This window comes from Dipodomys merriami, unplaced genomic scaffold (assembly GCF_024711535.1).
Source record: "Dipodomys merriami isolate MVZ:Mamm:240054 unplaced genomic scaffold, mDipMer1.0.p SCAF_3, whole genome shotgun sequence".
Classification (NCBI taxonomy): domain Eukaryota; kingdom Metazoa; phylum Chordata; class Mammalia; order Rodentia; family Heteromyidae; genus Dipodomys; species Dipodomys merriami.
In genome coordinates, this window is record NW_027204492.1 from 101,131,969 (window position 1) to 101,146,454 (window position 14,486).

At 38.1% G+C, this 14,486-nt stretch overlaps 1 protein-coding gene across 8 annotated transcripts in view; it reads right to left on the bottom strand.

Moving 5' to 3' along the window:
* The window catches only part of Gk (glycerol kinase), an 88,266-nt gene that overhangs the window by 35,622 nt on the left and 38,158 nt on the right, over positions 1-14,486 (bottom strand). For 5 of the 8 annotated variants that reach the window (XM_070040678.1, XM_070040684.1, XM_070040683.1 and 2 more), the window contains 6 exons: positions 11,953-12,029; positions 7,201-7,338; positions 4,797-4,906; positions 3,757-3,823; positions 2,773-2,790; positions 851-886 (listed from right to left, as the gene is read on the bottom strand). In XM_070040678.1, coding sequence (XP_069896779.1) covers positions 851-886; positions 2,773-2,790; positions 3,757-3,823; positions 4,797-4,906; positions 7,201-7,338; positions 11,953-12,029 — 446 coding nt within the window. The remainder of the gene's footprint in view (positions 1-850; positions 887-2,772; positions 2,791-3,756; positions 3,824-4,796; positions 4,907-7,200; positions 7,339-11,952; positions 12,030-14,486) is intronic. The other 3 variants (XM_070040679.1, XM_070040685.1, XM_070040686.1) reach the window with 1 other exon arrangement.

The following is a 14,486-nucleotide window of genomic DNA, read 5'->3' on the forward strand; positions in this document are numbered from 1 at the left end:
GAAGAGCCAGAAGGTTTACTTTTTCGTGTTATCTATCAAGGAGTGGAATGTTTTTCATTTCTCTTTCCACCATTTAGCCAATTTTTCTCATTTGTAATAACCCTACAAGATAATAGTCATGGGAAAGGAGAATCAAAATTAATTTTGCCAAAATTTCCAATGGCTCATCCATGTCACATAAAAATAAGAACTGGCTAGGTGCCGGTGGCTCACACCTGTAATCCTAGCTACTCAGGAGGCTGAGATCTGAGGATCAAGGTTCAAAGCCAGCCCAGACAGGAATGTCCATGAGACTCTTATCTCCAATAAACCACCAGGAAACCAGAAGTAGTGCTGTAGCTCAAGTGGTAGAGTGCTAGCCTTGAAGAGTGCTAGCTGAAGAGCTGAGGGACCGCGCCCAGGCCCAGAGTTCAAGCCCCATGACCGACAAAAAAAATAATAAAAATAATAACTGACCAATTTTGCTGATCTTACTTGTTTCTCCTTAGTTTAAGAAGGGGCTTACTGCCGGGCGCAGGTGGCTCACGCCTGTAATCCTAACTACTCAGGTGCCTGAGATCTGAGGATCATGATTAAAAGCCAGTCTGGGCAGGAAAGTCTGTGAGACTCTTATCTCCAATTAAACACTAGGAAACCAGAAGTGGCACTGTGGCTCAAGTGGTAGAGCACTTGCCTTGAGCTGAAGAGCTCAGCGATAGTGCCCAGGCCAAGTTCAAGCCTCACGACCAACCAAACAACAACAACAACAACAAAAACAAAGGACATACTGACTAAGATAGAGGAGGAAACTGACAATATAACAGGGTGGGAATGGGGAGCTAACAACTTGGTGTTTAGTGATTAAACTTACCCCAGATATTGGCACACCTTCCAAAGCCCCAGCTTTCTAATAAAGTTTAAAAAAGAAATTAGAAACAGTCAAAAATTTTTGGCTCTACAAATAGAACTCAATAGGAATGAACATGAAGAGCAACGTGCCAGAGGATGTGGGCGACAAGACAAAGCAAGTGTTTCAACTCTATGAGTGGTACAGAGACAAGACACTAGAAATATTTCTAGAATAACAAGAAGAGACGTGGTATTGGAAAATGAACATAAAACATGGACTGGGAATCAGGAGACATCAGCTCTATTCCTAGTTAGTTAGTGTTAGGCCACAAGCAGGCTGCTGAAATTTCTCTAGACTACAACTTACTTATTTACAAAATGAGTACCTGGCTAGGTGATTACTGAAGCCCATTACTGCTGCTATTATTATGACTTGTCTAGCATATGCTTTAGGATAGCTATGGAATGAGCATGGAACATAATTGTTTTTGAGAAAGCCATTTTTTATTGACAGTTCTTTTTACTTAAACTGCTCTTAAGGAAGAAAGAAAAGTGTTCAGTCATTAGATTTTTCTGCTCATAGTAAACATCACTCTTCAAATCTAGGCAGGCAACAGTTGAAATGTGGCATGAATAATGCGGTTTTATTTGGATCAATGTGGTCAACATTCTTGAAAGAAACATGAGTTTTAAGTGAATGATTGTTGGCAGGTTATCACTTAGGTAAAATAAAAACATAATAGGGTTGGGGGATGTATCTCAATGGTACAGGTATTGCCTAGCATACGAGAGGATCTGAGTTTGATCCTTAGGACCACTAAAATTAAATTTAAAAAAAAGAACACAAAGCTATTTTTGCTGATATCAAAACATTAGGGGAAATAATAAAAGGGATCCCTTAATTAAGGGTGATATGCCAGAAAGAGCACCAAATAAAGGCTTTGGAGTGACTCCTTTGCCTGTTGTTCATGAGCAAATGGCCCTGGGTGCTAATGGCTACTGGGAGCCCTTTAGTACCCTGGCTATCAAAGTGAAGGGAAGAATCGAATCTTCCTCATGTATCTATGATGCTGAGGAACTAATAACATATATGTGAGAAACATTTACAAAATTTTTTTTTTAAATCCCCTCTAAATAGCTGGAATTATTTTATTTCTTTAAGAACTGCTATATTTCAAGTTATTTTCTTTTCCCAGTGCTAGAGATCTAACACAAGGACTTGTACAACTACTATGCAAGTTCTCTATCACTAAATGACACCCATAGCCCAAGACCTGCTGTTTTTATTTACTATATATTTTCTTCAAAAACCTAAACCTAGATTGCAAAGGCTAAATAAATTGCTTAAAGGACTTAAAGTGAAACGATAGGGAACCTAGAGGCTTCATCTTGACTTATTTAAATGCTGTACGTCTGCTTATACTTTTGAAATTATGAAACCTAGCAGAATCTACTTCAGGCACATGAAGCGCTCCTTTTTTCTTCAAGTGGGGGTGGGGAGGCTTCTGGAGGATTCCTGGAGCATCCTCTGATGAAGCATGCAGAAAAAGTGACAGTGCATTTCCAACTAACTAGTCTGAAAAATCGATGAAGATAACATTTAAGATAAATGTTTTGAATATTTTTAAATGATATCTAAATTCCCTATTATTCTAAAGCTCAAAGTACATTATAACTGTACTTTGTAATAGGTAACATCATCATCACTCATTCCAGGAACCTAGCTCTTTTATTTTGGGAAGCATTACTCTTGGTCTTGAGAAATGAATAGGATTAATTTTTTTAAAAAAAAACAAACTAAACTGAGCTTATATTTTGGAGGATAATGGAAATTCTAGGTAAGTCTGTTTGGTAAATGAACTTCTGCTTGTCTAAAAATAAATGGAAATGCACTGTATCTTTTCCAAATGAATGGGCAGCATAATTGGTGGGTAACCTACTCACCAGGCTATGAGAGATTTTCTATAGTCAGCAAGAGGAAAAAGGGGGACAGAAGCATAACATTTTAAATGCAAGAGAAAACTAGGCCAGTTAACTGTTTTCTTTCAATCACTGAAACTATTTCTCAAGAATAGTTTCTTTTCTCTGAGACAACTCAGTTTGTGGTAAGTGTGAAGGTGTCGAAGCACTTTTATTATAGATACTGTGGTGGCGACCCCTGCCTTAAGAAATTCCATGTCGCCTTAAAAAAGCTTTATTAAAAATTAAACAGTGAAATCTCAAGGTTCATCCAGAGCACTTGGGCTTCAACTCTATTCTAATGAACTCTATAAAGGAATTTCTTTCTAATCTTCTGGTAAGTTGTCTTAAACTTATCAATTTTTATCACAAATTCTCCACTTTCATACTCAAATACAAATTCCAATTCTCCTAGAGGTTCTCATTACATATGTCTGACCACAGATTCTCAATGATGCAACATACTTTGTGCTGAAACTACTTTTTGTGAGGTTTCAATGCAAGCAATAATAAAAATATTATGGAAATCAGTTTAATTAGCAATCTCAATTCAGAAACAGACTCTTTAATTTCAGTTTCTTGGCTAGATCTTTCTCAGGATAACAAGAGCCATTAGGAAACATTCTTTAAGAAAAAGAACTTGAATAATCTATGAATAGTACCTGCTCAAAATTAAAAGCAGATTATCGTAGCTACTAGTTATTTTGATTGAAAATAATAAACTGGCTCAAACATTCCCACACCACTGTTTGAAGTTAGGTTATCCTAAGAAAAATCAATTAAGGTTTATAAGTTTATGAAGACAATTTGTACTATTTTTAGTTATAAGACTATTTAAACAACTTTTTACATAGTACCAACATTCACAGAAAAGGTCCATATCCCAAACTATAAAACACAGTAAAATTGACTATTGAATTTTTAATAGTAATTTTTTAAGTCTCCCCTTCCCCCTTTTAATATTTTTACCATTAAGCCATAGATCTCAGAAGAACTCCGGACATTTGGAAGAATTTCCATTGGAATTCCAAAAAATCTGAAAAATATCATGTTTGGGTATATAACACCATTTGAATAAACACCTAGAAAATTTTATATGCACTCAAAGGAAAAATATAAATAATTAGAAAATGCATTGAAACATAGTTAAAGTAATAGGTATATAAACCATCAGACTATAGTTATATGTTTAAAATGTTTTTGTGTATGCCAGTCCTAGGGATTTAATTCAGGGCCCAGGAGCTGTCCCTGAGCCTTTTTGTTTAAGGCTGGCACTCTACCACTAAAGCCATAGCTTAACTGCCAGCTTTTTGCAGTTTATTTGGAGGTAAGAATCTCATAGACTTTCCTGCCTAGGTTGGTTTTGAGCCCTGACCCTCTGATCTCAGCCTTCTGAGTTGCTAAGATTATAAGGCACTGGCACCCAAGTGATTTTTTTGGCAGTACTAGGGGTTTCTAGGCAAGCAATCTACCGCTTGAGCCACTACCCAGCCCTATATTTGGGCACTTAACACTCTACCTTTGTGTAATCAATTCAATAAAAATTAAAAGTACACTAAGAAACCAAAGTACTTTTCTAAAGGACTCTTAATGTATTCAGAATAATTAGTTGCACCTGTTTATTATATGCAGTAGTAAGTCTCCCTTAAAAAAGAATATAACAGGGACTGGGAAGGTAACTCAGTGGTAGAGTGCTTGCCTTGCATGCATAAGGCCCTGGGTTCGATAACTCAGCACCACATAAGCGGAAAAAGTTGGAAGAGGCACTGTGTCTCAAGTGAGAGAGCGCTAGCCTTGAGCTGAAGAGCTGAGGGACCGCGCCCAGGCCCAGAGTTTAAGCCCCATGACCGACAAAAAAAAAAAAAAAAAAAAAGAGTATAACATACACTTTCATATTGCAGTTGTCAATAGTTAAATTGTGGTGATCCACTAAAGTGATAATAGTGAAGCTTGGGTTATAAATAAGTAACACACTGGGAAAGCTATACTTAGTGTAATACACAACTTACTCGCAGAGCTCTTTATCCCATTCTAAAGAATGAATGTTGAAAAGCATTGTCCTACTTGCATTCGTTACGTCAGTACAGTGGACACCGCCATTAACTCCTCCTGTCAGACTCTAGACAGAATATAACAGACAAGATTAAATTTGTAATATTTGCAATTTAATTTACATTGCTATTGTTAAGGGCCACAATCAGCAGCAGAGCACAAAAAGCACAACATTCCAGTTACTGAGTTTTCTAGTTTTCAGCAATGTTTAATAGAAATAAAATGTGAGCTACATCCATAATTATAAGCATTGTAGCCATGATTTTAAAAACACAGAAAGAAGCAGGTGAAATTAATTTTAATAACACTATTTTATTAAACTCAATATAATTTTTGTGCCAGTATTGGGGCTTGAACTCAAGGCCTTATGCCCTTGCTTGGCTTTTTCCCCTCATGGCTGGCTATCTACTGCTTGAGTCAGACCTCCAGTTCAGGCAATTTGTTGGTTAATTGAAAATATCAATCTCCAGGACTTTTCTATACAGGCTGTCTTTAAACCTTAACTCTCAGATCTCAGCCTCCTGAGCAGCTAAGATTACATGTGTGAACCAATAGTGGCCAGCTTTCCAAATATAATTTGAATATTTAACCGATATTAAAAATTACCAAACAATTGGCCTTCTTTTGGTACAGTCTATGTACTTTATAGTCATAGTGCATCATAGTTCAAAGTGACTGTATTTCAAGTATCCATAGACACATGGGGCTTGTGGCCACAGAGTTAGTGTAATCTTAGTTAGTGGGTGGTTAAACAAACGGAAAGAAATCAGTTTTGTTTTTATCTTATCTTTGGAAAATTCAGTCTTACTCAATTTGACTATGTGAAATAAATGGAAAAGTTTGCCTACCTAAGGGCTTTAGAGACATGTATTCTCAATTTTTTTCTTTCCTAATAACAATTCACATATATCGTGAAGAATTTAAAATTCCATATTAACACCTACAACCAGGAAGTACATTCAGTGGTGCCCGTATTTATAAAAGGAATGAAGGTAGAAAAATGACTCCCTTCAGTCTCCAGCTCACAGTTCCCACATCCTGTCTCTCTGGTTGAAGGCAGTTGTAATAGCTACTCATTCAACTATGACTGGCACATAATAAACAGCTGGTCCTTTGGAGCACAAAGCACAACTGCCCTGTTCTAAGCACAGGGAGGGGATGGATAAGGCATTTCATCCAGGAAATGATTCTGAAAGACCTGCTTTGTGGATCTGGCAAATGAGAAACAAGACAATATTCACTTGTGTTTCCTCAAGTGTCGAAAAATGTTCACATACTACTTAAAAATGCAATGATATGCTTGGGTTTGTGTTAAAATGATCTGTCAGAGGCTAGGTACCAATGGTTCACACCTATAATCCCAGCTACTCAGGAGGCTAACAGCTGGAGGATCACCATTTAACGCCAGTCTGGTTATCTTGGAGACTTAACTTTAAAATAAAGAGTAAAAAGCTAGGGGGGAGGCATGACTCAAATGGTAGACTGTGGGCCAAGCAAGCCAAGTTAAGCAAGTAAGTGCTCGAGGCCTTGGATTTAAACCCCCAATACTAGGGAAAAAATTCATCTGTGGAGAGAAAGAATAGGTATATACAATTCTTGAAAAAAGATTGGCCCGTAGGTCGATAATTGTTGCAGCTGGCTTATTGTTAGAGATGCTCATTAGACTATTTCCTCTACTCTTAAGAACACTGGAAAACACTCATGATGAAAATAATGGAGAATGAAGTGGGAGAACAAACCACAAGGGAAATGTACTTTTAAGATATATCTTGGAAATGTCTAAAATTTCTGTTCAGCTTAAGCAAAAAGAGACTATATAAAAGAAATTTCTGGAACAACCAGTTTCTGAGTCCTGCTGCTTCTCAGTACTCTTCTGAGCAGCCTTTACTGTCTCTTTGTTAAATAAACTCCTTGTTACCTTACTTTAAAAAATTTCCACTCTTATTTAGTTTTCTATTATGGCTTGATTACACAAAAGACAGGTATGAAATGTTGAAAGTGAATGAAAAAAGTACCTTATGTATTTTGTCATGTTAAATAGATTGTTTTCTGAGGAATTCCTTGGAAGGAAAAAAAAAGCATATGACAGGTGAGAGAAAGACTCAGTTACTTATTCTAAATATATTAGATTTATGTCTTTGGTCATTATCCTCCAAGTTCAAAGCAAGAAAGGCAAGAGAAAAAAGAGGAAGCAGACAACATGCTTCACAAATGAAAGCTGAAATATTCTGCTACTCCTTGAGTGTTTTTTTTCAATAACAATGCTAACTGAAAGTTCAAAATGTTGGTAGAAAATGATAGGCAAGTCATTCTAAAAAAAACTCGACAACTTTTCCATATATACATTGTATTTAAACATACCCAAATAAGCCATGAATCAATGGTTCCAAAAAGAGCTCTATTTTCTTCCACAGCCTTTTGCACTTTTTTCACATTGTCAAGGAGCCAACGAAGTTTCACTGCACTGAAGTAAGTGCTAAGTGGAAGTCCTGTCTTGGACTAAAACAGGAAATTCAGCAAAATAAATTTATAACAGTTCTAAACAAAAACCTCCATGTCAAAGAACTCAAGAAATCAGAAAATAGTTAAATGTCCTAAAGCATAATCACTAGAACTAGGAATGAAAACACTTTTCCTATCTCATGATGGCACAGGAAAGCATGGTCAAGAAACAAAGATCAGAACAATTATGTTTGCAGTTCAAAGAGCATCCACGTAGCAAGCAAAGTAAAGAGAAAATTAAGTGACACAACATCCTGTAATTAGATAGTGTTACTGTAGATGGTGTTTTGCAATAAATTACCAGTATAAATAGAACCTAACCCTAAAGTCTGAAGATTATATTTTATGTCATCAAAGTAGTACACTACTGAAAACCAGAGTATATATCTAATGACCATAATGAGAAGGTTGTTTTCAGGGCTGGGAAGGTGGCCTAGTGGTAGAGTGCTCGCCTAGCATGCATGAAGCCCTGGATTCAATTCCTCAATACCACATGCACAGAAAAAGCCAGAAGTGGCACTGTGGCACAAGTGGTAGAGTGCTAGCCTTGAGCAAAAAAAGAAGCTCAGGGACAGTTCCCAGGCCCTAAATTCAAGCCCCAGGACTGGCAAAAAAAAAGGTGTTTTCAAACACATGATTTTTTAACAATAACATTTTTGTGTTTATACACATATATAATATTCAAATAACACAGTAATATAAAGAGTGAAAAGTAAAGTAGAACATAGACATTCCAGAATAAAGCAAAACAAAATTATTCTACATAAATAGTCCACTGACTAAAGTCACCAAATACAATGAACAGGAGCAAGGACTGAATAAAGACTAAAGGGTAAAAATGAAACACATGTACTTATCAATCTTCCTTGACAAGAGTCAGATCCAACTTCACTTGTTAAGGCATTAAATAAAAATTTAAATATAAAAGTTGGCCTTTATTTATAGCAATCTGTAAATTAAGAATCTTAATAGAAAGACTTGGAAAAAATTATATTAAGTGAAGTAAGTCAGGCCCAAAGAAACATAGGTCCCATGGTTTCCCTTATTTGCAATAACTAGTATATGTCTGAGTCAAGCAGAAAAGGTCAGATAAGTTGATGTTAGGGAAATGAACCCTAAAGTATGTATTCAAATGGTTTTTTTTCTTTCATGCAATTGTTTCTAATACATTTATAAGGTTATTTCTTTGTTGCTTTGTATGTCCCTCCCCCACGGTATAACGCCTGCTTTCACTGTATTTGATATCGGTATAATTTGTGGAGGGGAAGGGAAAAAACAAACTGTTTAAATGGGGATACAGGTGGACCCATTGCAACAATGAGATGTACAAGTCGTTATGTTGAAAATGAACTTTACAACTTTGGTGCGGGGGGGGGGGGGGGAGGAGGATTGGGTAGGGGGGCGGGGGGAGGATGGAAAGGGATGGGAAGGGGAAACAAAGGAGGAGGCTACAATGCTTGATAAGAAATGTACTCATTATCTTGCCCATGTAATTGTAACCCCTCTGTACAGTATTTTCACAATAAAAAATAAAATAAAATTCCTAGAACTTAAAAAAAAAATCAATGCAGCCAGGTGCCAGTGGCTCACTCCTGTAATCCTAACTACTCAGGAGCCTGAGATCTAGGGATCATGGTTCAAAGCCAACCTAGAAAGTCCATGAGACTTTTATCTCAAATTAACTAACAAAAAGCTAGAAATTGGCCAGGTGCTGGTAGCTCATGCCTATAATCCTAGCTACTCAGGAAGCTGAGAACTGAGGATCACGGTTCAAATCCGTTCAAATCCAGCGAGGCAGGAAAGTCCCTGAGACTCTTATCTCCAATAAACCACTCAGAAACTGGAAGTGGTGCAGTGGTTCAAGTGGTAGAGTGCTCACCTTGAGCTGAAGAGCTGAGGGACAGTGTTCAGGCCCAGAGTTCAAGGCCCATGACCGACAAAAAAAAAAAAGGTAGAAATGGAGATGTGGTTCAAGTAGTAGAGCACTAGCCTCAAATAAAGAAGCTCAGGGACAGTGTCTAGGCCTTGAGTCCACACTCTAGGAGTGGCAAAACAACCACACCACCACAACAAAACCCATTACTTAATGCAACATCTTTTTTTTAATTTAATTTAATTTTATTTGTGAACATACTGTACAGAGGGGTTACAATTACATGGGCAGGATAATGCATACATTTCTTACCAAGCATTGCAGCCTCCTCCTTTGGTTTACCCTTCACATCCCTTCCCAGCCTACCCCCTCCCCCCCCAATCCCAATCCTTCTCCTTCCCCCCCCCCCACCCGCACCGACGTTGTAAAGCTCGTTTTGGACATGACAACTTGTACTTCTCATTGTTGCAACAGGTCCACCTGTATCCTTAAACAACTGGTTTTTCCCCATCTCCTCCACAAGTTATACTGACATCAAATATAGTGAAAGCAGGGGTTATACTGTGGGGAAGGGACATACAAAGCAACAAAGATATAATCTTATAAATGCGTTAGAAACACATGCATGAAAGAAAAAAAATTAAAATACATATCTAAGGGTTCATTTTCCTGACATCACATTATCTGACCTTTTCCCCTTGACTCATACATATACTAGATATTGCAAATAAGGGAAACCATGGGACCTATGTTTCTTTGGGCCTGGCTTACTTCACTTAATATAATTTTTTCCAAGTCTTTCCATTTTCTACCAAATGGGGCAATGTCATTCTTTCTGATGGAGGCATAGAATTTCATTGTGCATATATATCACATTTTCTTGATCCATTCATCTACTGAGGGGCATCTGGGTTGGTTCCATATCTTAGCTATGGTAAATAATGCTGCAATAAACATTGTTGTGCTGGTAGCTTTAGTGTGGTCTTGTTTGTAAACATTTGGGTAAATGCCCCAAAGTGGGATTGCTGGGTCATAGGGGAGTTCTATGTGGAGTCTTTTGAGGAACCTCCATACTGCTTTCCAAAGTGGCTGAACAAGTTTACATTCCCACCAACAATGCAGTAAGGTTCCTTTCTGTCCACATCCCCTCCAGCATCTGCAACATCTTCTTATGGAAATATTATTTGACTTGGAAGACCAAGAATTATCTCATAGGATGATTTTTGAAGATCCCACAAACCTGGCAGTGAGGTAGTACATATTACTTGATTTATTTCCCCCCGGTCGTGGGGCTTGAACTCTGGGCCTGGGAGCTGTCCCTCAGCTCTTCAGCTCAAGGTGAGCACTCTACCACTTGAGCCACAGTGCCACTTTGTTTTCTGGTGGTTTATTGGAGATAAGAGTCTCGTGGACTTTCCTGCCCAAGCTGGCTTTGAACTGCGATCCTCAGAGCTCAGCCTCCTGAGTAGCTAGGATTACAGGCGTGAACCACTGGTGCCCAGCTTTATTACTTGATTTTTATGATATGGGTAGAAAGTTTAAAAGTTGCCTTTTAGGCTGGGAAGGCGGCTCAGTGGTAGAGTGCTTGCCTTACATGCATGAGGACCTGGGTTTAATTCCTCAGCACCATATAAACATAAAAACCTGGAAGTGGCGCTGTGGCTCAAGTGGTAGAGTCCTAGTCTTGAGCACAGAGAAGCTCAGGGACAGTGCCCAGGCTGAGTTCAAGCCCCAGGACTGGCAAAAAAATGTTGCCTTAAGTATCACTGGGAAAAAAAACATGTGTCTCCAGAAGCCCAGTTCAGCTGGATGTGACCATGAGAGGTCAGGCAGTGTGACAAAAAGAATGGATCAGGAAAACAGGCAAGGGTTCATTCAAGGTAAAGCTGAAACTGTTTAGACAGGGAGAAGGGCAAAGAATAGTTGGCTGGACAGTTATTATTAATGGGATTTGCACACTGGTTTTCAGATCCAAGGACCAAAGGAAAATGATATAAGCATCTTATTAGCAAATGAAAGAGAATAATCCAAAAACCAAAAGCCAAGCAAATAAACATATCAACAAAAAATACAGGACATGAAAAGTTCTTTTTGAATTCTAGAACTTGGCTTTGATGTTTAGAAATTCTTCCTTCATTGCTATGAAGAGAAGGATATATATGAAGGCTGAAAATTAGGAATTCTTTTTTCAATCCTGGGACTTGAACTCAGGGCCTGGGCACTGTCCCTGAACTCAAGGCTCAGTGCTAGTTCAAGGCTAGCACTCTACCACTTGAGCTACAGCACCACTTATGGCTTTTTCTGTTCATGTGGTACTGAGGAATTGAACCCAGGGCTTCATGCATGCTAGGCAAGTACTCTACCACTAAGCCACATTCCCAGCCCAAGAATTTTTAAAAAATATTTTTGCTTATACGAAGTAGAAGTCTTCAGTAAAGGACTAGATTATCTTCTACTTTTTCTCCCTCTTCCCAAATCCAGATGCATAAAACCTCAAGGCACCCAGAACTTTCTTCGCTGGGCAACAGGACACAATAGGAATAAATACTGAAAGAATGCTTGAATTACCATTCCTGTCAATCCATCAACCTGGGCCTCAGTTTATATTCTATAAATCTATTACACAACTACTTTACCATTAGATGTAAGGCCCAATAGGAGGTTTGTTTGTGAAATCTGTTAACATTGGATTTTTAAAAATAAAATTTTGACAATATATTATTGAAGTGATCTCTTACCTTGACAAAGTTATTATTTCCTGGAATTCTTTTACTAAGATTCTCAACAGTAGACTGGGTTCTTAGATCAAGCCACACTATAGATCAAAATATAACACATATGAAAAAAAGTCATAACAATAAAAACTTAATGAAATCACTGTCAACGATAAGAGATTGATTAGTTTCCATACACAATTAAAATGCTATAGCTCTTAAGAGAGAAATTAGAAATTAGAAATGAGTGGGAAAAATTGTTAGAAAAGAACAAATTTATGAGGGAAAATTTAAAGGTTCTATGCAAAATTACAGACCAAATTATGAGAACAATACAAACCTTATAGCTTTCATTTCATATTCTTCTTATGGAAAAACCTTACAAAAATGTTTGAAATATGTATTTATCTAAACACACATGAGTGAACCAAAGACTTAAGAGGAAGGCAGGCTGGTTGGGAGAAGAAAATTTAAACAGCTCAATGTAAAGTGTATAACTTGGAAACAATCTTTGACGAAGATAGCAGAGACCTGATCTTGTTACTAAAGAAAAAAAAATCCATCATTAATGTAGAAATTGCGTATTTACATTTAAAAACTTCAAACTATACTAGATCTGATATCATTTAAAAATGTAAATGTCACACTTTCCTATTCTGGACTGTATGGAGAAAAACCTGTTCTAACAGATCAAAATGATCTTTACTATAATAGTTAGCATTCATTTTCTAATCCCCAAGTAGAAATTGTTTTGTTTCATGACAGAAGGCTTGGGCAAAAGAAACCACTAAATAGTACAATACCCAATTTTGAGAGGTAACCAATGGAATTAGCTGGGCTTTATTTGTCAAAGTGAACTTACGTTGTTCACTAAACCTTAGTGTGTGTGTGTGTGGGGGGGCTTTATTTGTCAAAGTGAACTTACGTTGTTCACTAAACCTTAGTGTGTGTGTGTGGGGGGGGGGGGTCCTGGGGCCTGAACTCAAGGCCAGGGTGCTGTGTGTGTGTGTGTGTGTGTGTGTGTGTGTGTGTGTGTGTGTGTGTGTGTGTGTATGTGTGTGTTGGTCCTGGGGCCTGAACTCAAGGCCAGGGTGCTGTCCCTGAGCTGCTTTTGCTCAAGGCTAACACTGTACTACTTGACCCACAGCTCCACTTCTGGCTTTCTGGTGGTTAATTGGAGATAAGAATCTCATGAACTTTCCTGCCCAGGTTGGCTTTGAACTGTGATCCTCAGAGCCCATCCTCCTTGGTTATGTTTAGGACACTGACTATACTCAGATGCCTTCTGAAAACATTCAGGCCCATAATCTATTTAAAGGACTCCACAGAAGATAAAAGTAGCTTGACCATGACATACATCTGACACAGATGTTGCTTTGTTTGATTTTTGCTTTACCTGTATTATTCGGTTTTCTTCATTTAAAATCATTCATTTCTTATAGTGAATTTTAATCATTTTTTTCTAATTACTTAAGCTGTCATTTCTCTTGAGGAACCTATGCTTAATTTTGACTGTGGCTACTTCCCATGAGATTTAAATTGGGGATTTCAGGATATGGCAGATATAAAAAGCTGCTATATTAGCCAGGTGCTGCTGGGGGTTCACAAATGTAATCCTACCTACTCAGGAGGCTGAGATCTGATGATCATGGTTCAAAGCCAGCCTGGGCAGAAAAGTCCCTGTGAGACTCTTATCTCAAATTAACCAACAGAAAAGTGGTGCTGTGGCTCAATGTGGTAGAACACTAGCCTTGAGGTTAAAAAGCTCAGGGACAGTGCCCTGGGCCCTGAGTTCAAACCCCATGACCAACCAAAATAAACCCAAATGAACAAAAACAAGCTGCAATAAAAAGAGCCATCAAAACCACGAAAATAGGAGGAAAAACAAAACATGAAAATAGGTGGCCTATAGATTAAATCTGCAGTTTTCTGACCAGCCTCCCTTCTTCCTTCATCCAGGAGCAGTATCACACATTCTCTTTCGGAAGTCAGCTCTCCTTCACCTGTGGCCATATGTCTTGTCTGAGATTTGACGCTATCTTGATTGCCAGTATTGGGTCTAGACCCAGTGTTTGGTTCAGACTTCAGTGGTTTATCAAACAGCTCAAGCTAGATTTCGTTCAGTCCATGTATGGGAGTGTCTAACATGGGACTGCTATCTTATGAAGGGAGATCTGAATCTGCCACATTAGGAGCTATCCCAGAAAAGACAAGACTTGTGGGGTATCCAAGTAACATTATCTGAGTTCAGAATCAAATGGCACTTAAACAAAGTTACCCTTAGATGGCTGGTTCCCCTAGCAAAAGAACCATTTTTTTTCACCTCATTTAGTTGGAATTGAGTATTCTAGCATTTCACACTATGATTGATTCAAGCCAACAGTGACATTACCATGGAGGCAGCAGGATTTTCTGTTGCCAGGTAACCAGGGAAGTCTGCTTTTTACACAGTGGTGGCACTGTATAACTGTGACAAAAGTGGATCTTCCTCACAATCAAGCAACCTTACCAGGTGTTATTGAATTAACAGGAGTAATTGGAAAGAGTGAAAAAAGTAG